This window comes from Camelina sativa, chromosome 4, assembly GCF_000633955.1.
Source record: "Camelina sativa cultivar DH55 chromosome 4, Cs, whole genome shotgun sequence".
NCBI classification, from domain to species: Eukaryota; Viridiplantae; Streptophyta; class Magnoliopsida; order Brassicales; family Brassicaceae; genus Camelina; species Camelina sativa.
The window spans coordinates 25917259-25944607 of NC_025688.1; the positions used below are offsets into that span (position 1 = coordinate 25917259).

General features: G+C 38.9%; 5 protein-coding genes and 1 long non-coding RNA gene across 6 annotated transcripts; 4 read left to right on the plus strand and 2 right to left on the minus strand.

Moving 5' to 3' along the window:
• On the plus strand, positions 1157–2849 carry LOC104784308 (F-box/LRR-repeat protein At3g03360-like). Its single transcript, XM_010509354.1, has 4 exons — positions 1157–1690; positions 1767–2060; positions 2232–2405; positions 2547–2849. The coding sequence occupies exons 1-4, from the start codon at positions 1157–1159 to the stop codon at positions 2847–2849; spliced, it is 1305 nt and encodes a 434-aa protein (XP_010507656.1).
• LOC104784309 (putative F-box protein At1g49610) lies at positions 3751–5437 on the plus strand. The gene is made up of 3 exons (XM_019244239.1): positions 3751–4692; positions 4818–4994; positions 5120–5437. Exons 1-3 carry the CDS (start codon positions 3751–3753, stop codon positions 5435–5437), a joined length of 1437 nt encoding a protein of 478 aa, XP_019099784.1.
• LOC104782492 (GDP-Man:Man(3)GlcNAc(2)-PP-Dol alpha-1,2-mannosyltransferase) lies at positions 5717–8066 on the plus strand. Its single transcript, XM_010507442.1, has 7 exons — positions 5717–6045; positions 6243–6529; positions 6620–6806; positions 6897–6965; positions 7078–7271; positions 7372–7481; positions 7585–8066. The coding sequence occupies exons 1-7, from the start codon at positions 5746–5748 to the stop codon at positions 7827–7829; spliced, it is 1392 nt and encodes a 463-aa protein (XP_010505744.1). The 5' UTR covers positions 5717–5745; the 3' UTR covers positions 7830–8066.
• Positions 11571–12995, plus strand: LOC104782494 (transcription factor bHLH51-like). Its single transcript, XM_010507443.2, has 2 exons — positions 11571–11981; positions 12137–12995. The coding sequence occupies exons 1-2, from the start codon at positions 11703–11705 to the stop codon at positions 12620–12622; spliced, it is 765 nt and encodes a 254-aa protein (XP_010505745.1). The 5' UTR covers positions 11571–11702; the 3' UTR covers positions 12623–12995.
• Positions 12930–13411, minus strand: LOC104782493. The gene is made up of 2 exons (XR_767021.1): positions 13307–13411; positions 12930–13189 (listed from the first exon to the last, which is right to left on the minus strand). It is a non-coding gene; the product is annotated as an uncharacterized LOC104782493 (long non-coding RNA).
• On the minus strand, positions 14375–15953 carry LOC104782496 (ethylene-responsive transcription factor ABI4-like). The gene has a single exon (XM_010507444.2). It carries the CDS (start codon positions 15774–15776, stop codon positions 14754–14756), a length of 1023 nt encoding a protein of 340 aa, XP_010505746.1. The 5' UTR covers positions 15777–15953; the 3' UTR covers positions 14375–14753.

Genomic DNA, 27349 nt, shown 5'->3' on the forward strand with positions numbered 1-27349 from the left:
TATCAATCATGATATCTTCTTTTTCTATTTTTTCTTCTAAATAATTGAATGGTAATATGTTACTTAAAAATTTTCCTACGTTAGTTATACTGAAAATAGCTAATGAAAATTTTAAAATAATATATCTTAGAATATAAAAAAACCAAAAATAATCAAATTGATGCATAATATTAATATATTCATAATATATTAATATATGCCAATTAATAATATAAGTTTTGAAAAATAATTTAAAAATATTCATAAATATTTATGATTTACGAATTGTACGAAGCACCCTCGACATTTAAAAATATTCAATGCAAATTAAATTTTGTAGTATATTCGTGAACTAATAATAAATAAATTTTATACTTTGTTCTTGAAAATAATGTTTTGTAATAAAAACAACTTCAATATATACCCTACTTTTTCTTAATTAGCACACAACTTTTTTTTGTCTCGAAAACTATTTGTCTCAAAATAATGGATGAATTTGATATAAATGTAGTGGATAAATTTCTATACTAAAATTATAGAATATTTTGATAATAATAAAAAATGCAACTGAATTGATGATATATGAATTATATATCTACAATTCATATAAAAATTCAGTCACATATAATTTGTATATGAATTGATGATATATATATATATATATATATAATATGTGACGGTTTATGATTTCATTTGAGATAAAATTTGTTTTTTTTTTTGTTTTTCCTCAAATATAACTTATATTAATTCGAGATTGGTCAATATATAGCTGTTCTCGAAGCCAACGTGGCTGAGTTACAGAATCAGAATAAAAAATCGTATTAGTACAATCAAATTTTGCTAAACTATGAGCCATACCATTACATTGTCTAATGCATTTACTTATAATCAAATTGGAAAATAAAATGTGGGCAACTAAGCCGAAAGAGAGTACAAGTATTGTATTATCGCGACCAGTTAAATTAACTTAAATTTCAGAAAATAAATCAGGAATTAAAAATGATTTTAACACTGTAATTAAAAAATATCCCAAAGTTTAGCAGTATGGTCTACGAAATTACGGAGATGAAGTATGTGGGCTTTTGGAACCCATTAATAATTTGGGGATGCTTTAAAGTTGCTCAAACGCCTAGGGTTAAGGATTAGAAATTGCAAACTATCAGTTGATAACTTTATGATGGCTGACCACGTCGGAAACGGAGACGGCGCCACCGCCTCCTCTGTAAGAGTACTCCCTAGCCATTACGTCGCTCACCGCCGCCGCGAAATCAAACGAGGAAGAGATCCAAGGGAAGATATAGACTTAATCAGCTCTTTGCCTGATGAGATCCTCCAAATTATCCTCTCCTTCATCTCGACCAAGTTGGCAATCACAACTTCCGTCTTGTCCAGAAGATGGAGACATGTATGGTGCGACACACCTTCCCTCTCCTTCTCCGATAACTGTAATCTGGACCCTAGTTCCGTAGACAAAATCCTATCTCGCTGCACGGCTCGCAAGATGATGAGCTTTCAGCTCTGTGCCATAGGTTTCCACTATCGTAATTACGTTAACAGTTGGATCGAGTTTGCTAAGTCTCGAAACGTGGAGAATCTGTTGCTTGAAAAGCACGGTTTCGATGATATTCCTGATTCCTTCTACACCAATTCCTCAGTCAAGCAACTTTACCTTAAGTCAGCCTATGGTGATGATTTGGATCCCAAATGCTCCGTGTCTTGGACATCTTTGAAGATCCTGACATTGCATACTTACAACCTTAAGGTTGTATGTCTGCGATGAACTTTAGGTTCTTGATCTCAGCAAATCACCGCGTCTTAAAACATTAGAAATAGAAAGCGAATACTGGCTTCAGGGGGTAAAGATTGTGGCACCACATATCCATTCCCTCAGACTCAGGTTTACAATCTCTGATTTTGCATATAGCCTAGTTGATGTCTCGCCTTTAACCGAAGCTGAACTAGACGTCGACTCCGGCTCACATGAAAAATTAAACGTTTATTATATTAAAACCATTGTGCTAAAGATGCTAGAGAAGTTGCAGAATGTGGAGAAGCTTACTTTATGTGGAAACTTTCTTAAGGTAATGTTTTCGTGTGTATTCAAGTGTCGTCATATGGATGGATTTTATATTGCCTCCAACTTACTTTACCAATGAGTTGGTTGCACTGTCCACTTTCATCTATTGATGTGTTTCATCCTAATTATTTCTTGCGCTCGATATTCACTATTTGAATATTTTGCTTTTTGTTAGGCTTTATCTCTTGCCGATCTCCATTGTTATTCTTTTCCGAAGTTGAAGGTTAAAGTTTTAACGCTTGAGACAACAATCTCTCAAGATGTTATTTCTGGTATAGTAAGATTGCTACAACACTCACCTGAGTTAAAGAAGCTCACCCTACGCACAATGGATTGTGACGCCAGACGGGTATTCTTTTGCCGAGTTTTAATAATCCAAAAACCATATTAATTAATATCCTCCTCACTCACTTTGAGATTGTAGATACTGATGAGATATGGATAATCTATTTGCATATAATGAAATCTTTTATGTTGTGTATATATATAGGGGTATGTTGACAACTACTTAGATTCGTATAGTTGGATTCCGAATCAATGCTCGGAATCGTGGGTCTTTGGAGACATTAAGTCTAGAGATGTAGAGACAAAGCATGTGGCTTTGTTCATGGAACTTGTGCTTAAAACCACAAAGACACTAAAGAAGATGGTGGTAAGGTTGGGACCTTATCGTAGCGAAAGAGGTATTAAAGAGTTGCGTCAGATGGATCCAATGCTTTCCCACGACAACGACGTCTCAATTGTGCTCATCGCAACCAAAAGATGGATTAGAGAGTCGTCGTCTAAGTGGTGATTTTAGTATATATTATGTACAAAAGCCGAATCAGAGAGACAACATTTTACATAAAATTAACATTTTTAATATTAATGTAGATGAAAAAAAATTCCTTTATTTTCTAGGATTTTATGTAGGAAATAATCATATGACGCGACATTGCTAAATTTGAACATTTAGGACTGTTTTGGTAAAAAACCTCAACGTAAGCTGAATCATCCCTTGAATGAATTTTAGTACATTTTGTTGTTCTTCTGTGTCGGATCGGATATCCGTAAAATATTACTCGAAACCTCAAGACAAGAAAGAAAGTAACTCAATTTAAATCAATTTTGATTTGCGTTTTGATCGACTTCTTTGGAACAGGTTCCGGAAATATTATTTCTAGTGGGTAAAATAATATACTATACATATATTAACTTTTAGTCACACCTCTTTACATTGTAGAAGATTAATAGTTTATCATCATCTCATCCTCAAATGGATCTTGCCATTCCGAACGCGAGATGGGATCGGATATCTACCAAACGCGCCCATTGGGACGTGAGTAGCCCAACGAGGCTTGCAATAGCGTTTCATCATGTCTTCTTTCCTTCTTGAAAGGGGTCAGAGCATCAAGGAGGATCAAGTTTCCTTACGGTTGATGATTAAGACGTCATGTTTTTTTTTCTCTTCCTTACGGTTGTTTTTGTATTAGGGGAATGCTTTTTTTGTTTCTTTCTTATCCGATTTAGGATATTTATGGAGGCGATGATATATTATAAATAATTTTGACTTTTTGAACAAATTGTAAAACTACCAAATAATGGATTTTTGCAACAATACTCAAAGTTGTATAATAATTTGGGGATACTTTAAAGTTACTCAAACGCCTAGGGTTAGGGGTTAAAAATTGCAAATTATCAGTTGATATCCTACGATGGCTGACAACGTGGGAAACGGAGACAGCGCCACCGCCTCCTCTGTAAGCGTACACCCTAGCCATTATGTCGCTCACCGCCGCCGCGAAATCAAACGAGCAAGAGTTTCAAGGGAAGATATCGACTCAATCAGCTATTTGCCTGATGAGATCCTCCAAGTTATCCTCTCCTTCATCCCGACCAAATTCGCAATCAGAACTTCAGTCTTGTCCAGAAGATGGAGACATGTATGGTGCGACACACCTTCCCTCTCCTTCGTCAAGGACTGTTGTCCGGATCGTGATTCCATAGGCAAAACCCTAGCTCGCTACACGGCTCGCAAGATGATTAGGTTTCAGCTCTGTGCCATAGGTTCCGAATATTTTCCTGACGTTTACAGTTGGATCGAGTTTGCCATGTCGCGAAACGTGGAGAATCTGTGGGTGGAACACCATCTTTATGATGTTCCTGATTTCTTCTACACCAATTCCTCTGTCAAGCAACTTTACCTTAAGTCAGGCTCTAGTAATTTGGTTCCCGAATGCTCCGTGTCTTGGACATCTTTAAAGATCCTGACATTGCATACTTGCAACCTTTTCGATGAATCCTTTGCTAAGATTCTGTCTGGTTCTCCGAATCTCGAAACCTTAAGGTTGTATCTCTGCGATGAACTTTATGTTCTTGATCTCAGCAAATCACCGCGTCTCAAAACATTAGAAATAGAAAGCGAGCACTGGGGGGGGGGAGCAAAGATTGTGGCACCACATATCCATTCCCTCAGACTCAGGTTCACAATCTCTGATTTTGCGTATAGCCTAGTTGATGTCTCGTCTTTAACCGAAGCTGAACTAGACATCGACTCTGGCTCACTTGAAAACTGGAGAAGTTGTGCTATTGTGCTAAAGATGCTAGAGAAGTTGCAGAATGTGGAGAAGCTTACTTTTTGTGGAAACTTTCTTAAGGTATGTTTTCGTGTGTATTCATATGGATGATGGATTTTATATTGCCTCCACAACTTACTTTACCAGTGTAGAATGATTTGGTTTCACTGTCCACTTTCATCTATTGATATTTTGCTTTTTGTTAGGCTTTATCTCTTGCCGATCGCCATTGTTATTCTTTTCCGAAGTTGAAGGTTAAAGTTTTGACGCTTAAGACAACCATCTCTAAATATGTTACTTCTGGTATAGAAAGAGTGCTACAACACTCACCTGAATTAAAGAAGCTAACCCTACGCACAATGGATTATGACCCCATCATAGAGGTATTTGATTTTTTGCATAAAATCTATTTAACCATGTCATTCTCACTTTGAGATTATAGAATCTGAGAATATGGATAATCTATTTGCATATAATGAAATCTTTTTTTTTTTTTTGTTACATATAGTTGTTTGGCTTGAATCCGGATCAAATAATCCCGGAAGAGAGGGTCCTTTTAGAAGACTTTTACTCTAGAGATGTAGATACAAAGTATGTGGCTTCGTTCATGGAACTTGTGCTTAAAACCACAAAGACACTTGAGAAGATGGTGGTAAGGTTGGGACCTTATCGTTACACAAGACGTTTTAGAGAGTTGCGTCAGAGGGTTCCAATGCTTTCCCACGACAACGACGTCTCAATTGTGCTCATCCCAACCAAAAGATGGATTAGAGTGTCTAGGTGGTCAAAACCCAACATTGAATATCATACATCAAATCTCATGTAGTTGAAAAACTTTCTTCTTAATACATTGTTAAATTTGAATATTTTCTTCCAATTTGTAAGTAAGAACTTTGTCACAGCGAATACATGTTGCGTTCTATCTGAAAAAAGTGTATTGTATTTTGATTTGGATGGAAGGACACTCGCATCAATTTTGGGAGTTATCCCCATAATGTTTAACTAATCAAAAGATAAGGGGAAAAAATGTAATTTACTCATAGTTTCGGGTGTTTTCTACAATATTCAGAAACCCAATTAAACAAAAAATTTCGGAATTGTGACTTTTTTTTGTGTGCTCAGCGATCTGCTTCCATGGCGATCTGCTTCATTCTCTATACACTTCTCACGATCTTCTTCGCCGTATCTCTAAGTTTATCTCTTTTCGTCATCAATGCAAGAATGAGGAGGAAACGTGCGGTGGGTTTCTTCCATCCGTACACAAACGACGGTGGCGGCGGCGAGAGAGTGCTCTGGTGTGCAGTCAAAGCCATCCAAGAGGAGACTCCCGATCTTGACTGTGTCATCTTCACCGGAGATCACGACTCTTCTTCTGATAGCTTAGCTCGCCGCGCCGTTGATCGATTCGGTGTTCACCTTCATTCTCCTCCTAAGGTCCCATTACTCCTAAAGTTCAAATCTTTAATAATTCAACACTCCTAAAGTTTAAATCTTTAATTCAATTTGAATTGGTTCTGATAACACAGAAACTCTCAAGATTTGAGGGCAAGTTTGAATTTTGCATTTTTGGATTAGTTTTGATGCAATTTTTTTATTTTTGGTTTTGTTGTTTTGATGTTGTTGTGGCACAGGTGATTCATCTAAGCAAAAGGAAATGGATTGAAGAGAGGACTTACCCACGTTTCACAATGATAGGTCAGAGTCTTGGTTCGGTTTACTTAGCGTGGGAAGCTTTACGCAAGTTCACTCCTTTGTATTTCCTTGACACTAGTGGATATGCTTTTACATATCCTCTTGCTCGGATCTTTGGTTGTAAAGTTGTTTGCTATACTCATTATCCAACTATTAGTTTGGATATGATTTCTCGTGTTCGGCAGAGGAACTCTATGTATAACAATGATGCGTCCATTGCTAAGAGGTGTTTTGGTTATCTCTCTTTGCTTATTTGGTGTTTTTTCTTTGTTTAGTGTAATTTGTGTTGGATAATGATATTTTGTTGCCTTTTTAGCAATTGGTTATCTACTGGCAAATTAGTTTATTACAAAGCTTTTAGCTGGTTGTATGGGATGGTTGGCTCTTGCACTCATCTAGCTATGGTCAACTCTTCGTGGACAAAGTCCCATATCGAAGTGCTTTGGAGAATCCCAGAACGGATTACACGGGTCTACCCGCCCTGTGATACTTCTGGACTTCAGGTGATAACCTTTAGTCAGCTTGAATCTTATGATTTTTATCTGTCTTCTGGTTACATATCAGTATTTGCTGACATCTTGGGATTATTGCAGGTGTTTCCTCTTGAACGATCATCTAATCCTCCTAAAATCATATCAGTTGCTCAGTTTCGTCCTGAGAAGGTGAGGGATCCAGTATTTGACTTATACGAATAGGGTACTGTTGTTGTTTGATGGTTTATATTCCAAAGCTCGAAAGAGTCGTCCAGCTTACTCAATTATAGTCTTGTACCAGGCTCATATGCTTCAGCTTGAGGCCTTTGCACTAGCCTTGGAGAAATTAGATGCAGACGTCCCTCGACCTAAGCTCCAATTTGTGGGAAGTTGTAGAAACAGTTCAGATGAAGAGCGTCTGCAGAAATTGAAAGACAGAGCAGTTGAACTAAAAGTGGATGAAGACGTGGAATTCTATAAAAATGCCATGTACAGGTATTTTCTCAAAGCTCTTTACGGCATTCTCTATTTTAAACTTAGTGTCTTGCAATACTCATAGCTTCCATGATTCTTAGTTGTTGGCTTCTGGTTGCAGTGAATTAGTGGAACTACTAGGAAATGCAGTTGCAGGAATGCACGGGATGATAGATGAACACTTTGGGATTAGCGTTGTTGAGTACATGGCTGCTGGTGCGATCCCAATAGGTAAGACTTTAAAAGACTTGTCTATGTGATTTTTATCTCAGCAAATTCAGTTACTCTCGCAGTTTCTTATTATGGCTCCTCTGTTTTGTTAATTTTGGTGCAGCTCACAACTCAGCCGGACCCAAGATGGACATTGTGTTAGAAGAAGACGGACAAAGAACCGGGTTTCTTGCTGAGACTATGGAGGAATACGCCGAAGCGATCCTTGAGATTGTGAAGATGAAAGAAACAGAGAGGCTTAAGATGGCTGAATCTGCTAGAAAACGAGCGACAAGATTCTCTGAACAACGGTTTTGTGAGGACTTCAAAACTGCAATTCGACCCATTTTCCACGGTGCTATCAAATGAATATGACAGTCTTAAAACCTTCAAAATCTGCTTATTGCACTAGCTTTTAAAACTCACAAGACAAGCTAGGTTATACCTTTTATCTTCTCGTTATAGTTTTTGTTGTTGATTAAAAGTTTGACGTAGAAGTTGTGAGTTGTGACATGTAAAAACTTTTCTTTTTCTTTGGTACACACATTCAGAAAACACCTCTGTCACCTTTTGTCAATAACTAGTAGTCCTTCCAAGTTTGAACTATATAATATGTTATATAATATCTAATATGAAAATCTTGATGGAAAATACTTAGATTCACTCCCAGGGTAAACCTTCTTGTTCACTTCTTTCTTTTCAACCAATCATAATCTTCTATACATTATTTTATTTAAAAGAATAAATCAAAATTAAATTAAAAAACAAAACAGATTAAGGAAACAAATTCTGTAAAACTTTTTTAAGGAAAGTTAAATATTGGTTTGGTTTAGATTTTACAATTATAGAATGAAATGATGTATCGGTTTGAGTTTACAAATAAGGTTATTAGGGTTTAGATTTTACAATTCAAACAAAATTATATGTTGGTTTGGGTTTACAAATGAAGTGGTTAGGGTTTAGAATTTACAATTAAAACGAAATTGTATGTCAGTTTGGGTTTACAAATGAAGTGGTTAGGGTTTAGATTTTACCATTAAAACGAAATTATATGTCGGTTTGGGTTTACAAATGAGATTATTAGGGTTTAGATTTTATAATTAGAATGAAATTATATGTCGGTTTGGGTTTACAAATGAGATTATTAGGGTTTAGATTTTATAATTAGAATGAAATTATATGTCGGTTTGGGTTTACAAATTAGATGGTTAGTGTTTAGATTTTACAATTAGAATGAAATTATATATCGGTTTGAGTTTATAAATAAGTGGTTTAAGTTTTTAATTTTACAGATTTTTATTTTATAAGAACGTAAATAAATAGGTTTTAAAATGCATTATGACATGTCAGATTCTTATTGACTAAAATAATAAGAAGTGAACCTAAGAATTGTTCTAAATAGATTTCTTAAAATTGTTCTCCGGATCTACTATGTGTACTAAACAATGTCTACGTAAACACTTTTTTTTTTTGTCAAATACGTAAACACTTTCTTATCATAAAATTTTGACAGAATTGTTCTTTTCTAACTATTTTTCCAAAAACATCCAAATCCCCAATATTTTCTTTAAATTATCCAAATTATAAATGACGGAAGACAAGTCTCCATTGTCGGTCAAGGTTACGACGAAAACGAAAAAGAAACTAAGAAAGTACTACTACTCGATTGCTTGATATGATTACCACTTACCATTTTACCAAGATGGCACCGAAAAGAATCTTATTATGTCCATCGTTGAATAATCTTTACTTAGGATTCTCACCGTACCACTGAATGTTCAACAGTGTTACACTTGTTACTTGAGATGCTTTGGTGAGTAAGAAGATAAATTGCACTTTTTGAGATAGATATCAAACATTATTAATCATGACTAGCCATTATATATGTTTTAAATAGCAACAAGATTCGACTCATATATTTTGTAGATTAGTAAAAAAAAAAAAAAAAAAAAATCATTGTTTTGTTTTGTAAACAACTAGAATTTATTTTACCTTTCAGATTATATATACTTTCTTAACGTTTCAAATACTATCAATTTAAATGATAAAATTCAACCCACATTATTACTGGAGTGTTATTAGTGGGTTGATAAGAACTAGAATGTCAATGGTTTGATATACTCGAATCTTTTGAAATCTTGAGAATTATTTTAGTCCAATGTGTGGTATGAAACTTTTGATTTGAAATGTTACTTTTGGCCCTACATATCTTGATTTACGCAAATTTTATGGATATATGCAATTAAAAACTTGAAAAACAAAAATCGTTTTAGTTGCTTTGCCTGTGGCAACCACATATATTTTGATCATTGAATAGAGGCTTCTCTCTTCCGCATGTGAGTATATGTGACAAGAAGCGCCACCAAATCTAAGTTAGAGCTTGTCTTTCTCTGTCGATTCACATACAAGTTGTTGTGCTTTTCCGTTTTCAAATATACACAAAGTTACAAACATAGAGAAAAATTACGGTATGTAGGGGTTTCTTTTACCGAATCGTGTGAAAGAATAAATACAACAATAAGGTATTGTATGTTATTTAATTTGCAATAAGCTCCCCAAAAACTGATGCAAATAGAAAAGATAAACCACTTTTCACATCTATAATAGTATTTTTTTTTTTTTTGATTGATAAATTACAAATAGTAGATTCACGTTCTTAAAACGTGTATAATAATGAACAAATGATATCCATCAGAATAATTAGACTAAATTTGTTAACAAAATATCTTTGATTTGGTTTTCTCTCTCGTCGACCTCCATGTATTGTAGCCATTCCTCTCCACATATTCCCGTTACCATAAAAACACATTGTCCCATAAGGTCATGCTACAACATATATCCACAAATCTCATTATCAATTTCATTTCATTTAATATATAACGATTGACAACGAACAAACACAATGAAGTCTATATATCTAGTAATTTCGAGATATTGACACAAAATATAAACCATATATACTCATATACCATGTTTCGAGTAGGCAAGTGAAGGCAAAAGTGGATATCGCGAAGGAAGGCATTGAGAACGTGTAGAAAAAATTGTGGATGTGACGGACAAATTATTATATGCTCCTATCCAAAAAACCCTGGTGAGAAACTATAATCATGAGGAAAAAACATGTTGAGAAAATGATTGGAACATGAGAGATGTGACTGAGTGATGATATCATTACCATCGACCCGATCCGGTGAAATCTTTTTTTACTAATAGGAAAGTTAAAGGTAAAAGCATTTCCCTCCAATGATTGTTATTGACAATAATCGTTGTCAAATCCAAATTTACTACTATTTCATACTATATAGATTCAAATTATTATTTTTTCGACTTTATAACCAGTTGGTCTTTTTCCATATGATTAAAGTGGGTTCGATATACCTATTTGATTTGAACGACTTAACTTCCAAACTACAATTCCCTATCTTAAATTAGATCTCGAAAACAACTTGTATGTTCACTTATCCACACACACACACACACACAAAAAAAACTTGTATATACATTTATATACTAACAAAATTCTTACATTGTTCGAACTGCTTTCCTCTTATTCCATACTATATAGCTTTGTAAAGTTTGTGGACACAACTCAAAGACGATTGTGAGAATCAAATAGGAAATGGTAGACGGATACGGGAAATCAAAGAATGCAAAATCCAAAAGTTTGAGTGAAGTCGTTAAGTTTTGACTATTGTACCTGCAAAATAATTACTACGTGTGAAACAAACAAAAAAATGTAAATATAGATCATTTATCGTACTGTATATATTTTGAAAAATACTCAAATACAATACTAAGTTATTCTATACGACGACACACTTCTAAACTATTTACAGTTTTACTACCTCGTATTTTTTACAACCCCCACATATATGACGACCCTTAAGTTGTGAACGAAAATTCAACACAAAATTTGCGGCTCTGCACGTTTATGCAAACTTTAAAAATTTATATAGAGAAGAAAAAAAAAGGAAACAAAAAAAAGTCTACAAAGAGTATCACACCAATCACCATCAACCTTAAATTTCTCCTTCATTATTTAGATGCACACCCAAACTTCGACCTCTCTCTATCTCACACACTTCCACTTACATAGAAGAAACCTCTTTCAACTCCTCAGTTTCAGATTCTGCAACCAAAAAAGAAAAAAAAAGAGAGAGAGATATATATTATTACATTCATTAAAGAAAATAACAACAAGTACTAGAACAATTCTTTCTTTATTGGTTTTTTCTACTGACGATGGAGAATTCATACGACGACTCAGCCAAGTGGTCTGACTCAACAACTCCATATATGGTCTCATGGTCATTTCAATCTGATTCCTCTGATTCTGATTGGAGCCGCTTTAATCTTGGCTTCTCTTCTTCCTCCGGCAATTTCCCGGCCGACGATTGTGTCGGTGCGATCGATAAAGCTGAGTCACTTTCAAGAAGCCACCGTCTTGCTGAGAAAAGACGCCGTGACCGGATTAATTCTCACCTCACCGCTCTCCGCAAACTTGTCCCCAATTCAGACAAGGTAAATGACTCTGGTTTAGACTATTGAAGTGTTTTCAGTTTAATCTGGTTCGGTTCTGTTACAGTTTTAGACATAATCAGATTGACATGACCGGTTTATTATCATCTGGCTGGGTTAAGAGTATCAATTTAAGTAAACCGGTTTTGACTCTACAGTTGGACAAAGCAGCTCTATTAGCAACAGTGATAGAGCAAGTGAAAGAACTCAAACAACAAGCAGCAGAATCAACAATCTTCCAAGATCTTCCAACAGAAGCAGATGAAGTAACCGTGCAGCCTGAAACCATCTCTGACTTCGAATCAAACACCGAAACAATCATCTTCAAAGCTTCCTTTTGCTGCGAAGATCAACCCGAGGCAATCTCAGAGATCATTACGGTTCTCACAAAGCTTCAACTCGAAACAATCCAAGCTGAGATCATCAGTGTTGGAGGAAGAATGAGAATCAATTTCATCCTAAAAGATAGCAACACCAAAGAGACTACGAACGTAGCTGCATCAGCTAAAGATTTGAAGCAATCTCTGTGCGGTGCGTTAAACAGAATCACATCTTCTTCTTCTTCATCATCTACTTCTTCAGTTTGCAGAATCAGAAGCAAAAGACAGAGATGGTTCCTCTCTTCTCACGACTCACAACTATGAATACATTTTCACAATACATACACATAGTACAACCCATTCCTTATTAATAAAGATTTTGTCAGCAATTTGGTTGGATTTGTTCCCTACTAAACCAATCAAGATTTGTACAACCTTAATCTGAATTGTTCCACAAGTTATATAACCTACATCTGAATCACTACGAAGCTTAGCATATCATAATAACATTAATATTTGTATATTACCAATCAAGATTTGTATAACCTTAATCTGAATTGTTCCATAAGTTATATAACCTCCTAAATCTGAAACACTACGAAGCTTAGCATATCATAATAAGCTTATTCGATAAAGAAACTGATTAGATAGAATAAGGTTTAACAATACTTGAGGATCCATACAATCCAACAAAAAACGAAGCCAAGAACAACTTAAAAACTTGAAACGAGTTCAGACAACAGTACTTAAGATATAAGCAAAAAAAACAGGGGAAGCAGAAATGGAAAAACCGAAGTCTTCAAGATGAGTCTCCTCTCTCTCTCTCTACTTAGATCGCTGTCTCATCTTTCGTCTCTTCCTCTTAAGCCTCCTCATACGCTTCTTCTTCCACTGCGCAAACCAAGACAAAACAGAACTTTAATCAGCCGCAACAAATATGAGACGTAACAGAACAATCAGACAAAATGTATTGGTGAAGAAGATTGCAAAAAAGATTGATGGATATACCTTGGCTCTCATGGGGGAGAAACTCTTTTTCTCAAAACCCTAATTTGGCGATTTCACGGCGACGGTAACAAGAGAATAGGAAATGGTGCGTAACTGTGAATATATATACCCCTGGAAACCCTAATGTAGAAGTGATGGGCCTTTTTGCTTAACCCATATAATTGTTTGGGCCTTTTATGCTCATATATTCTCAAAAGTTGTTTACTTTTTCTTTCCCGAACAAAAAAACGTTTGCAGTTTAACAAAATCAGGTTAATAATAATCAAGTTTTTTTTTTTCTTTTTGGCTAAACAGTTTTATGGTACTTTATTTAGAAAAGGTTAATAATTAGAATTTCACAATAATTTTTTTTTTTGGTTGAATGTTAAATTTCACAGTAGATTTCATTGAAAGAAAGGTCTCCGTACGTTGCAGAATTTTTGGCCATGGTATGGAGAACGCCAGATAAAATTTGTTGATAGATCTTTCTCCACGCAAATTAAATGAATAATTTAATGAGTGATACTCGAGTAATGAAAAGATATGGTTATAAATATTTTATTTTTTGCGTTCAATTTTTCGCATAATTAATCATTAGTCAGAAAAAAACATAAAAGAAAAACATTTATTTGTTGAATGAAAACAATATGTAAATTGTTGGGAAAAAAAAAAGAGAATATGAAAATTGTTCGAAAACGGAAAACACTTTTACGAAGCAGTTGATGAAAGTTCAGATTTGGACAAAATCATGTCCAATACTTTTCAGAATGATCAGCTGATGATAGATAGAGGTTCGTTCAAACCATTGGAATCAAAGGACTACCGGTATGCATATGTAGCGTCGGTATAAACTTGTAATCGCCAATATGAAGTGTTGGTCTCGTGAAAACTGAAAACATAAATAATCATATCAACGACGACCGGTATGCATGTAGACATGTAGATGTAGTGATGAACACTTCTTGAAAACGTATTAGTTTCTTATTAACTCCTACAAAATTTAAACTAAGTATAAATAACCTCACAGATTAAAAAACAAAATTATATATATATATATATATATATATATATATATATATAACCTCTGAATCTTAACAACCAAATCGAAATTATCATATCCTAAATAAGGCACTCCATGAAGGAAATGTGGAACTAATAAATTCCCCAAACAACTTTTCCACCGTCTCCCTCTCTTCCACATATATATACTTTATTGGAACCGTAAATCTCTTTTACGAATTCCCCGAAAATAAAAAAATCTTCGAAAAAAAGAATAAAATACCCTCTTATTTATCTCTTTAGGTAAAAAAAAAAAAAATCCTCCAAAATCTTGCATGCAAAGCTCCCTCCTCATAGAGTGTAGTAGTCTCTTTGATTCCTCACAATAATGAATCTCCAAATGCTCTCGAGTCTTGACCGACCTTAAGGGGTGCTCGGCGTATATAAAATGATCTTCCACAAAAACAAATCAATAGAATTCTCCCAAGATAGGATCAATAAAATCCCAAATAGTTCCCCAATGACTATATTCGTCTTCTCCGCCAAAAGGCCAAATCGTTGAAGATCCATCTCCTACCATATAACCCGGATCCATACCCATAGAACACACCGGATCAACTACCGGCGGTGGATGAGATATTGATAGATTCGAACCCGCGGAACCAGCCAGAGAGTTCAAATCCTCCATTGAATTATTAGTGTTATTATTATTGCACCCACTTCCTCCTTGTTGTTGTTCCTGCCCTAGCGCCATCTCATGATGATGGGACGAAGTTGAATTAGCTACCGGAACATCTGTTAGCTCGATGTCATAGATCTTGTTACTACTATTACCGGAGTGAAGATTCTGATACTGTTGGTGTTGGAATTGTCCCACTTGCACCATCTGATTTTGTTGTTGTTGTTGTTGTTGGTGAGGGAGAAGACCATAACTAGGGCATAACATGGAGTTCCCACCATTAAGGAAGATGTTGTTGTTAAAAGGGATACCGTACGGACCAAAGGTGGCTGCTCCTCCGACGGTGGCGGGGGTAGGACGAGGGAGGAGAGGTCTTAGGGTTTGAGTAGAGGAGGAGGACGAGGAAGGAGAAGACGAAGCGGCGGAGACGGAGGATGAAGAGGAAGAGACGGAGGAAGGAGAAGAAGGGGTTAAGTTGAGCTGAGCACGTGAACCGTAGAGATAAACGGCGGCTCGGTCGTAGGCACGTGCGGCGTCTTCGGCGGTGGCGAAAGTACCAAGCCACTTGCGAGTGCGCTTACGTGGCTCTCGGATCTCGGCGACCCATTTGCCCCAGCTTCTTTGTCGGACGCCACGGTAACGGAACTTGGAATTGTCAGGACCACCTTTGCCTTTGCGTTTGCGTTGAGCGGAGGAGGTTGAGTCGGTGGTGGTGGTGGTAGCTAAATCGGATTGATGAGGATTATTGTGGGCTAGGGTTTGGTTATTATCGTCAAGATGGTGGTGGTGTTGTTTGGAAGCTGAAGGGTCCATAGATGAGGAAGAAGAAGTAGAGAGAGAAAGAGAGAGATTAAAGAAATTGGAAAAATTTGGAGAGGACGAATCAAGAAGAAAGGGAGACTGAAGAGTGTTTGAATGTCATTGTTGTGAATGGTCGATTAGGGCGGTGCTTCTTTTATATATACTTGCACTCTCTTCACACTCACTTCTTTCTTTTTCTTTTTTTTCACTTGCTCATTTGTTTTTTTTTACCAAATACTACTAGTTTTTGTTGTTATTATTTACTATTTCTTTGTTGTTATTATTTTATTAAGCCTGATTCGTACATAAGTTGTAACACATCGGAATGAAATCAAGATACTATTAAAAAATTTATGCCATTTTTGGGGGATAACCAGTGCATCATATGTGTATAAGAATAATATGTTGAAGTTGGTTATTTGATTAAGTGTTAACTGTGAGAAATACTCGCATGTTGAAAACACTCCCAAGGATTTTAGAGCTAGATAACGAAAAGGAACTGAATGAATACGTGAGAAGTTTTGATAGTTCAGTTTTTAATTTGATAATCCCAATTGCACGGTAGGTATATGCAAAATCAAATTCATAAAAGGTTAAGAATTGCAGCATCAGAGAAATAAGATACGAATTATAAGCAAATTAAACGAATTTCATCTAAGATGAAAAAGAAAAATCGTTTTTTCTTACGTATTATAAGCAATTTAAGAGTATGAACGAAAAGACGCAAGAGATGGACAATTAAAAAGATTAACAAGAACAAGTGAACAAACAGAAGACAAAATAACGAAGAAAATGGTTTGAGTTCAAGAATTGAACGCATTAATAAGGGTTAATGTGGCAAGAACAAGATCAAATCATTGCGTAACGGTGACTAATTAGGCATAATTGTAGAGAATGTAACATTAATCATTAACTAATTTCAGTATGTGGCATTAATTACCCAATTTTGTTAAACTCTCTTGCAATTTAAGCAATCAACAAGCATTAACAAATGATTCTACTAAGCTCATTAATCACCGTCACATCAATTCTTATTGACTAGAGAAATAAATCTATCAAGATTGTATGAGTTGATTAAATTACAAACGTTTCTAGACATGAATTTTTTTTTCTAAGAAACATTCACAGCAGTATTATATAACACAGCCACATTCGTGTTTCAGAAACATCTTAAATTTGTCAAGTCAAAATGCTATAAACTGATCACTCTTTTTTTTTTTTAAAACAGTTTTCCTTATAGATAGAGGAGAGGTAATCAAGTAAAAAAGAAATCTGCTATACAACAACATTTAAAAGTAGCAATATAAATTTTTTTACATAAGTAGTAATATAAATTTTATAAAGTTTTGGAGAAGAAAAAAAATTGATTTGCGCACTCGGAGAGTGTTGCAGATCCATGCCTGCTGCAGCCACTGGAGGGACAGAAATACAGATACAGAGACAGTAATTATTTTTCTGCTTTCATTTAACACAGACATAGATATATGTGTTCATTTAGTCCACTTAACACCATTCTTGGAAGACGACTTGTCTTCAGTCAAATACTTCGTCCGATAGTTATTCTACATTTTGGACACAACACCTTTGATCTTAATAAGACCTATCTTAGAAATTAAAAATACTCACATGTCAATGGCTAAGTAAATAAATATATTAAAATTAAAGAGTAGTTTTTTTATTCAAAAAGAGTATTTAAATTGTAGATTTATGTATGCTTCGACTTTAAGAAATTAGAAAGAAAAAAATGAAACTCATCATCTAACTCAACTTATACACTAAAGAAAAGAAAAAGAAAAACTCAACTTATCAACATGATTTTTTTAACATTAAGAAGAAGTAAGCCTCTTTAAATTTTTGTTTATAATAAAAATTACATAATATATATAGTATTTTTTTTTTTTGTTGACGACAGTTTAATTTACGATAAAAGTGTGTGAAGGGCAGGAAAAAAGTGTGTCAACGATTGGTAGCATATATAAAACATAGCTTGTAGAAATTGTCATCATACTGAATTACCTAGAAACCTTGCATTGATACTAATTAAGATTCGTCTTCATAATATTTACTTTTGTTGTTTGTCATCAACAAAACTATGAAATACTATTAAAGGATTTTTTATAAGGAAAATAGGAATATTGCATGGGAGAGATGAGGTGGCGAAGAAGGAAGCAAAGACAGCAAAAGAACCAAAGCTTTTTGTGTTGTGGTTTCTGAGATCTCAACCCAATTGCCTTGGAACTCTCACCTTTTTATGTCTCAGCAGAACCCAACTAGTTGCGCCATACATTCATTTTCCTTGCATTTATCCACTTTATTATATTACCCAATCAATATAGCTTGATTATTCCAATCTCATTATTCACGTGAAATTTTGTATAACAAATGAGTTGAACACTTGATAACATTAAAGAGATATTGTTGAGCTTTTGCATTCCAACAATTTACAGATGCTTAATTTAAAATGATGACCATAACAGAGGGGAAATAATTTAAATGCTTTAATTACTACTTCTGTTCTGCAAGAAATCAAACATATGATGTACAATACTATAATGTTTCGTATAAGCTAGAAAGTGTTAGTAATTTGAATGTTTTCATTAAAAGAAAGCAAAATGGTTGGTGCGAGAGAGGAAAATTGTCGAGGAAGATGATAAAATGCTCACATGCCCACAATTACAAACCGTGGGCTGCGCTTTAAACAACAGCTAAGATTATGTGTGCGTCTATATGTATGTATGCACGTATGTGTTTGGATAAGGGGCTTTTATTTTTATTTAGTACAATTTTTATTCCAGTGTCTCCGAAAGTATAAGATAAGTATAAAATTGGGTGCGACTTAATAAGACATGTATGCATGGAGGCTCTATCATTTGCACAATATAATTAACAAACATTACATTATTATTAGTCGTTGGTACAAGATTCTCTATGTCTGACAAAAGCACTTTCCTTTTTGGGAATCAATTTTCATGATCGCATCTTCGTATTCGTGTTCTAAACTTCTAAACAGTTTGGATTTTTTTTTTAAATACGAATTTAAATTATAATACAACACTATGAAAAGTCAGTAGACTATATGAAACTTGTCTTAACAGTAAAATCTATTTTAGGTGCGAGATTTAACACTCCAACATACCGATCTAAATCAAAAATACAATTCAATTGGTTAACCGGGAATCCGGTTAATATCCACTTAACACTTATTTGAGGTCTGTTCGGAAGAAGGCGGTCCAACCTGAAAATAAGTCGACTTCCCAATTCGTTTGGTGGCCGATTTGAAGAGAAGAAGCAACTTTCCTTATTTTAGTTCGAATTATAGGGAAAATTAATATTGTTTGTAATCTAGAGAAAGTATAAAGAGGGGGAAGCTCCTTCATTGTAAACATCCGGCAATTAATACTAAAACCCTAGTTCTTCATTGTTCTTGAGAGAAAACCCTAACTTTTTCTTCAAGAAATCAAAACCCCTCTTTATTTTCTAGCTTTAATCCAGCTTTTAGAGAGAGATCTTAAGTGAATTTGTTCCCCACTCAGACAAATTCATTGTGTGAATTCTAGATTCAGCAATTGGTGCCGCCTGTAGGGAAGAAAAATCGTCTTTACAAGTTAATCTCTCAAAGCAGCTCGACCGAAAGGTTCCCTTCAAGCCTACGAAAATGTCTACAGTCACAGCAACGACATCATCGGCGCAAACCGCACCTCTTCAAATGTATCCGATGTCATGGGACTAGCACCTCCTCAAGGTGACACCGAAGCACGAAGTGACGCTCTAACCACGCAAACGACAGCCGTTTATGTTCGTCGTAGCGTCGCTACGTCGGTCAACCCAACCGATAACTGTCCCGAACTCCCAGTTGAGGTCAGATCTGAAGGGGATCCCAGCCAGGGAATAGGGCGAACACGCGAACAACCAGTCCACCTTGATACAGAGCATTCAGACGAACCACCCTTGAGCGGGGAAACGATGCGCGCCACGAAGCAACAACCCAGGGTCCAAATCGAGAATCCCCCTGATTGCACTACAACAATGGTCCAAAACCCGCAGGTCGTCTCTATGGAAGATTTCAAGATCTTGTTCGGCACCATGACAAAAGATATTTACCAGATGATCTTCGACACCAATCGTAGAGTCGATGCAGTCGTAACACAGACGACCCCATCACCAGTCACCGTGGAGTAGTCGCCTGTACTCGGGACAGGCGATCTTACCCGTCGTCTTGATTATCGGACATACCGGCGGTCTACCAATAGGAGCGAAGGACCCTTATCCCACAGGAAATGTCGAGCCTCCAACCATCGAACTCGGGCTCATGGATCCGTGAGACCCCGGTTATCCCGATCGCTCCCTCAATGAACACGGGAGCTTGCCTCGAGATCGAGGAGATCCAGTCGTAGATTCGCGGCATGAGCTCGCTCCTCCACCTGGCTATCAACACAGCTCCAGAGATCGATAGGATTGTCGAGGTCACTCGGCGAACCCCCTTCACTCAGCGGATTCTGCAAGCCGACATACCGAACGTCAAGCTGAAGCTCCCAACCTACATCGGGGATAAGGATCCAGTCCTCTTCATGACATCCTTCATGGCAACTGTAGCTAAGGCGCGATTCACTGACGAACAAAGGGATATAGGATGCTGCCAGCTGTTCGTCGATTGTCTTTCCGGCCGCGCCTTAACTTGGTTCACAAGGCTGGAGCTGAACTCGATTGACAACTTCAACAAATTGTCAACGACCTTTCTCAAGCATTATCGGATCTTCATAGAGCGAGGTGTGACGGTTCGGATCTCTGGGAAATGGCCCAAGAACCCGGTGAGCCTATTGGGAGTTTCCTGGGCAGGTTTAAAGAAAAATTGGTGAACGTTTCCATCCCAGAAGATGCCGCGATCGCTGCCTTTAGGAAGGGTCTTCTTCCCAGATCACCCTTACGGAAGGACCTCAACCTCCGAGAGCCTAAAGACCTCGGTGACACGCTACATTGAGCCTCCCGATTTGCACTCGTGGAAGATGAGAACGCCCGATTAGCCGCAAAAACGACCTCAACACCATCGTATCTCCCGAAGGCTAAGAACCGGGACAAACACCACAAGCCCCGAAAGCATCACGATCCTCATGATCGAAAGAAGGGCGTCGTCCATGCAGTCTCTGAGATAGATGGCCAAAACAAGCAACCATCCAATCCGAAGGAGTTATACTGCGATTTTCACATGATTGTCGGCCACTCCACACACGAGTGCGTTCATCTAAGGAACTACCTATATGGAAAGTACCATTCTGGCGAAGCCGAAGCCGTCTTTCAGCCCAAAAGCATCCGCGGAAGCAGAGGTCGTGGACGATGGCGAGGTGGTCGATCTAACGGTGGCCGCTATGCAGGAGGTGACGGGCAAGGATAAGTAAACAACGGCCCGACTAACGACATTTAACAGCCAGCAAATCAAGTGTTCGCAAATCGCCAAGACGAAATGCCAGCAGATGAGGAACTACCTGGTCTTTCCAAGTGACAGAGAGGGCAGAATCTTGAGCGCACCAACTCCCCTCTCAGAGGTCGAATAATTAGGATTCTGGGCCCACTAGAGGATTGTGCTGACTCCATTTGAGCACTGAAGAAAAGGGCGCGACAAGTTTGCAGCCTTCAGGCAACCTCGAACGAACCTCCGCTCTGCGCGGATCCCATATCATTCACACCAGAGGATGCCAAAGGAACCCAACACCCCCATTCAGATCCTCTTGTCATCGAAGTAGCTATGGGCGACTTCGATGTCGAAAGAGTCTTGGTCGACACCGGGAGCACCGTTAACGTTCTGTTCTGGCGGACGCTGGAAAAAATGGGCATCACACCAGAGCAGATGAAGCCCGAGACTCGAACGTTGACCGGCTATGACGGGATAGCTAAAATGTCGATGTGCGACTTAAAATTACAAGTACGCGCTGGCAAGGTGACCCAGAAAACTAGATTCGTGTCAATCAATGCGCCTCCAATTTACAACGCCATTCTAGGGGCACCGTGGATATACGCGATGCAAGCTGTACCGTCGACTTACCATCTCTGCTTTAAACTCCCGACCATCACAGGGATCTGCACGCTCTACGGCGATCATAGGATGGCCTGATCCTATTTCGTAATCGAAAAGAAGCAAAGGAAAACGGAGGACGCATAGTAATTACAGAGCGGGGACCACCCTATTGGTCCTCATAAGCCGGACCGAGACTGTCTTAAGTCTCCGGAATGTCGGATCATCCAGGCAAACATCGATCCTTCCAATCCCTCACGAACTGTTGGCATCGGGGCCGAACTCGAAGACCAAATGAAGACAAAGCTGATCGCTTTTCTGCAATCCCGGTCCTCCACATTCGCTTGGTCGATGAAACACATGGTCGGGATAAGCCCCGAAGTCATCTGCCACAAGCTTAACGTTGACCCCACGTTCAAACCGATCAGGCAAAAACGTAGGCGTTTGGATCCAGATCGAGCAAAAGCAGTCCATGACGAAGTCGAACGATACTCAAAGCAGACCAAATAATGGAGGTCCAGTACCCTAATTGGTTGGCTAATCCAGTCGTGGTAAAAAAAAAAACGGCAAGTGGAGAGTATGCGTGGACTTCACCGACCTCAACAAAGCGTGTCTTAAGGATAGCTTTCCCTTGCCACACATAGATCGTCTCGTCGAGGCCACGGCCAGAAACCAACTACTCTCGTTCATGGACGCCTTCTCGGGATACAACCAGATCGCCATGAGCTCAACCGATCGCGAGAAAACGATATTCATCACATACAGGAGAATCTACTGTTATAAAGTTATGCCGTTCGGACTAAAAAACGCCAGGGAGGTCTATATCCACGATATGGTGGTCAAATCCTTGATCGCGGAACAACACATTCAGCATCTCGCTGAATGTTTTGATATCCTAGACAAGTTTCAAATGAAGCTGAATCCGACGAAGTGCACTTTGGGGTCACATCAGGCGAATTCCTGGGATACATCGTTACCGAACGAGGGATATAGGCGAATCATAAGCAGATTGAGGCCATACTCGGACTGCCATCTCCAACTAACAAACGGGAAGTCCAACGCCTGACCGGCTGGATCGCCGCTTTGAATCGATTCATCGCTCGGTCAACCGACAAATGCCTTTCTTTCTACCAACTCCTCCAAGGAAACAAAAATTTTCATTGGGACAAAGATTGTGAGCACGCGTTCCGGGAGCTAAAGGAGTATCTGACCAGTAACCCAGTGCTGGTTAAGCCAGAGGATGACGAGACATTTTATCTGTAAATCTCAGTTTCCAGCTCGGCAGTCAGCGGCGTCCTGGTTCGAGACGATCGCGGCGACCAAAAACCAATTTTTTACACTACCAAGGCTCGCTCTTGCCGTGATTACCGCTGCGCGTAAACTCCGACTTTATGTCGTGTTTACCGATCAGCCACTCCGAACTATCCTCCATAGCCCTCTCCAGTCTGGACGAATGGCGAAATGGGCGGTCGAGTTGAGCGAATATGATATCGATTACCGCTCTCGTCCGAGTTTAAAGTCGCAAGTTTTTGCCGATTTCATCACCGAGTTATCCCCTGATCTCGGGGACCCTACCCTCAAACAAGAATATTGGATGATGTTCGTCGATGGCTCATCATCTCATCACGGATCCGGTGTAGGACTCATTCTCCGATCTTCGTCTCGCAAAGTACTCGTGCAAGCTTTGAAGCTCAATTTTAAAGCGTCTAATAACGAAACAGAGTACGAAGCCGTTCTCACGGGGCTCCGTTTAGCGCGAGGACTCGGGGTGACGCATTTGCAAGTTTTATGCGATTCTCAATTAGTAGTTAGCCAGTTCAGTGTCGAGTTCAATGCCAAGAACAAGCGAATGGGAGCGTACCGTCAATTGGTCAGGACACTGTCCGGGGAATTTACCTCTTTTTCTATGACAAAAGTCCGAGGGACGAGAATGCTTCAGCCGACGCCCTCGCAGCCTTGGCAAATAGTTTGGATCCTGATTTACGGTGTACCATTCTAGTCGAATGCATTGAAGCACCTAGCATCGATCTAGTCAGCCTGATCTCCATCATCAACGACGATTCGGTTCCAATGCAAGTCGACGATCAAATAGAGGACTTGACAGACGTCACGAAGCCACCTGACGATTGGCAAATTGAGATTAAGCTGTATATCTCTGAAGGAGTCGTCTCGCTAGATCGTTGGGCAGCTCGGCGTCTGAAAGCACGAAGCGCCAAGTACATCCTTTTGGAAGCGCCAGTCGCGACGAAGCCAAACGAATCATGATGGAAGTACACGAAGGTGAGGGTGATAATCACTCCGGTGGACGGGCCATTACTGGCCAACCATGGTAGCCGACTGCGAGGCTTTTTCGGCAAAATGTGAAGCCTGCCAGCGTCATGGGCCAATGCGGCATGTTCCGCCTGAACTATTGAATACCGTAACTGCCGCATATCCTTTCATGCGCTGGGCCATGGATCTCGTAGGTCCCCTGCCGGCATCGAAATCCAAGAAATTCATCTTCGTACTAACTGATTACTTTACCAAATGGGTAGAAGCGGAGCCTTTCACAAAAGTCCAGTCCCTAGACGTAACCAACTTCATATGGAAAAACATTATATGTCGTCACGGACTCCCTTATGAGATTGTCACCGATAACGGTAAGTAATTCACTTTGCTCATCACCAGGCGTTTCTTGAGCAAATGGCAAATTCGTCTGAGTACCTCGACCCCCCCCCCCCCCNCCGCAAGTTCCACCCGAACTACTGAATACCGTAACTGCCCCATATCCTTTCATGCGCTGGGCCATGGACCTCGTAGGGCCCCTGCCGGCATCGAAATCCAAGAAATTCATCCTCGTATTAACCGATTACTTTACCAAATGGGTAGAAGCGGAGTCTTTCACAAAAGTCCAGTCCCTAGATGTAACCAACTTAATATGGAAAAATATTATATGTCTTCACGGACTCCCTTACGAGATTGTCAGCGATAACGGCACGCAATTCACTTCGCTCATCACCAGGCGTTTCTTGAGCAAATTGCAAATTCGTCTGAGTACCTCGACCCCCCGATAACCTCAAGGGAACGGTCAAGCCGAGGCCACGAATAAGTCGATCGTCGATGGCTTAAAGAAACGACTTGGGGGAAAGAAGGGCCGATCACCTCGATGGCGTACTATGGTCCTACCGCACAACCCCGTGGTGATCTACGGGACAATCCCCTTTCTCTCTGGCGTATGGGATCGAGGCCCTCGCCCCAACAAAAGCAGGCGTCCCGAAACTTCGCCGCACCATGATGGTCGACAATCCCGACCTTAATAACGATATGCTGACCGATCATATCGACTTTGCTGAAGAACTGTGCGACCAAGCTCTGGTCTGGATTCAACACTACCGGAATACAGCGACTCGATACTATAACATGACTGCTCGCCAGCGGTGTTTCAACGAGGACAATTTAGTTTTACGTGAAGTCTTTGAAAACACCAGAGAAGTTAACGCTGGTAAACTCGGCGCCCGATGGGAAGGTCCATATCTCGTTTCCAAGGCAGTTCGCCCTGGCGTGTATGAGCTCGTGACCATGGCTGGTGAGCGAATCAAGAACTCGTTAAACGCAGCCATTTGAAGCATTATTACTATTAAATCATTTTAATGATCTTACCTAGGAGGTTTCGGGAATCCGACCTCCACTTATCTTTCGTTTGTAATATGAACTACGACTGGCTTGATCCCCGCTTCGGGGTACGTAAGCAACTCCTTGTCTTTTCGATAAGATTAAGCGAGTACAGCTAAAATATCAATAAAGTCTTCTTTTTGGGTTCTGTCGCTCCCGCTGCAAGGCTTCTAACCTTTCATACTCCAACGGCTCTTCCACAACTAGTTCATCCACCGCAGTTTGCCAGATCTGTCGCCTCCGCTGCAAGGCTTCTAGCCTTTCAATCGGCAACCCGGAACATTTGGATATCATGTCTTCTATGAAGGCACATGGGCCCTCAACTAGATGGCGTTCACGGAACGCTTGACCTGTCGATTCCAATTAATTGACGAACTGGATCAATCTCTTCGCGACCAACCACCTTTGTTTCCACCAATCAGAGTGCAGCAGATTTTTCGTTGCGTCCCAAAAATCGCAATTAAAGACAGTGCAAACATTCAATGTTTCTAGACACGCGTCCCTTTAAACAAAAAAAAATAAATTATAAAAAATGTATATATATAGATATATATACATATATATATTATATATACATATATATCAGTTTTCATTCCGATCTGGATTGAATATTCGTCCGTTCGGACTGACTTCATTCAAAGTCAAAATACATTCTTCATTGACACCGTGGCCAGGTGATCAACTCGCACCTGACCCCCATCTTTCATATGTAGGGATAAGCCGAACCCAAAGTATTTATTTCGCACCCGATCTCTCATTTATGGGATAAGCTGAACCCTGAGTATTTATTTCGCACCCAACCTTTAGTTCAGGCGGAATGGTTAGCCGAATCCAGAGAGAAATTTCGCTGTCCGACTCCTGAACTAGAGCAAAGGAGGGAAGCCGAGCCCAGTATCTCGCACTCTGAACCTATTTATCCCGTTAAGGGATAATGGCCCACCTTTGAGGCCCAGATCGTTGTTTTCTACGAATATTTGACAAAAGGTTACTTGTGTAAGCCGTGAGACATCCTGCCTCTTTTACATCTTTGCAAAACAATAGAAACATGTTTGGATTTCAATTTTTATTCAGCCTACTATGATTCGGCAAAGTCTTGTTCGTCTTATTGAATTAAAATAAAAGAGGACATATTATCAATACAAAATATGTTAATTTCGTGCTAGTACACCACTAGCGGCGATCTCACGAGCACTGGTCTTGAGTCGCTTCGGCATCGGCCACAACAGTTGTAGCCGAGTCTTCTCCCATTCTTCGGGACGAGTCTCTAGTGCTCTGGCTTTCTTTTTCGCCTCATCAAGCAGATCGATAGTCCTTTTTCTTTTTGCTTTAAGAATAGCACTCTCAGATTCCAGACTCTTTAGCTTGCGATCGATCCTTTCTTTCTTCATATGAAAATACTGCAGATCTTGGCTTAGCTATTGATGCATAGCTTCAATCTGCACAAACACAATACGAAGGAGATTGTCAAATCAAAGCAATAGCGGACTGGTTTTTCATTGGTAAAAGGAAAAAGAGGACAGTTACCTGGCGATGAAAGGTGTTGGCCTCAACGATGTCATTTTCACTAGCACGCCTGTTGATGTAAAACGGCCTGATATCGGTTGGAATAAAGTCGCCAATCAAGGCAGGATCTGTTTGGGTAGACTTTTGACTCGCCCTCCGACTGCATTTGTTGCAGTATGCGATCAAACATTTTGGCAGAGCAGCAATCATGTCGAACCCATTCTCGATCCAAGTCCTTCGATGGGACTCGAGCATCTCGAGTTTGAGCAATAACTCAGGTTGCACTTGTTCCGAGGTAGCAAGCCGATCGTGATACTCAGCATGCCGATCTTCCACGGAATTGAAAAATTCCTCTAAGTTACGTCTTTCTTCCGAATTAACACAGAACATTAACATCCAAGGAACCTGGATGTTCGGATAATAA

What these genes read in the sequence shown, in the direction of transcription:
- LOC104782496 (XM_010507444.2), bottom strand. Translation starts at nt 15,776, where the DNA reads ATGGACCCTTCAGCTTCCAAACAACACCACCACCATCTTGACGATAAT.
- LOC104784309 (XM_019244239.1), top strand. Translation starts at nt 3,751, where the DNA reads ATGGCTGACAACGTGGGAAACGGAGACAGCGCCACCGCCTCCTCTGTA. An exon ending in TTTGTGGAAACTTTCTTAAG is followed by an intron (nt 4,693 to 4,817) that starts GTATGTTTTCGT and finishes GCTTTTTGTTAG; the next exon opens with GCTTTATCTCTTGCCGATCG. An exon ending in ATTATGACCCCATCATAGAG is followed by an intron (nt 4,995 to 5,119) that starts GTATTTGATTTT and finishes TGTTACATATAG; the next exon opens with TTGTTTGGCTTGAATCCGGA.
- LOC104782494 (XM_010507443.2), top strand. Translation starts at nt 11,703, where the DNA reads ATGGAGAATTCATACGACGACTCAGCCAAGTGGTCTGACTCAACAACT. An exon ending in TTGTCCCCAATTCAGACAAG is followed by an intron (nt 11,982 to 12,136) that starts GTAAATGACTCT and finishes TTGACTCTACAG; the next exon opens with TTGGACAAAGCAGCTCTATT.
- LOC104784308 (XM_010509354.1), top strand. Translation starts at nt 1,157, where the DNA reads ATGGCTGACCACGTCGGAAACGGAGACGGCGCCACCGCCTCCTCTGTA. An exon ending in TATGTGGAAACTTTCTTAAG is followed by an intron (nt 2,061 to 2,231) that starts GTAATGTTTTCG and finishes GCTTTTTGTTAG; the next exon opens with GCTTTATCTCTTGCCGATCT. An exon ending in TGGATTGTGACGCCAGACGG is followed by an intron (nt 2,406 to 2,546) that starts GTATTCTTTTGC and finishes GTATATATATAG; the next exon opens with GGGTATGTTGACAACTACTT.
- LOC104782492 (XM_010507442.1), top strand. Translation starts at nt 5,746, where the DNA reads ATGGCGATCTGCTTCATTCTCTATACACTTCTCACGATCTTCTTCGCC. An exon ending in CTCAGTTTCGTCCTGAGAAG is followed by an intron (nt 6,966 to 7,077) that starts GTGAGGGATCCA and finishes GTCTTGTACCAG; the next exon opens with GCTCATATGCTTCAGCTTGA. An exon ending in TGCTGGTGCGATCCCAATAG is followed by an intron (nt 7,482 to 7,584) that starts GTAAGACTTTAA and finishes ATTTTGGTGCAG; the next exon opens with CTCACAACTCAGCCGGACCC.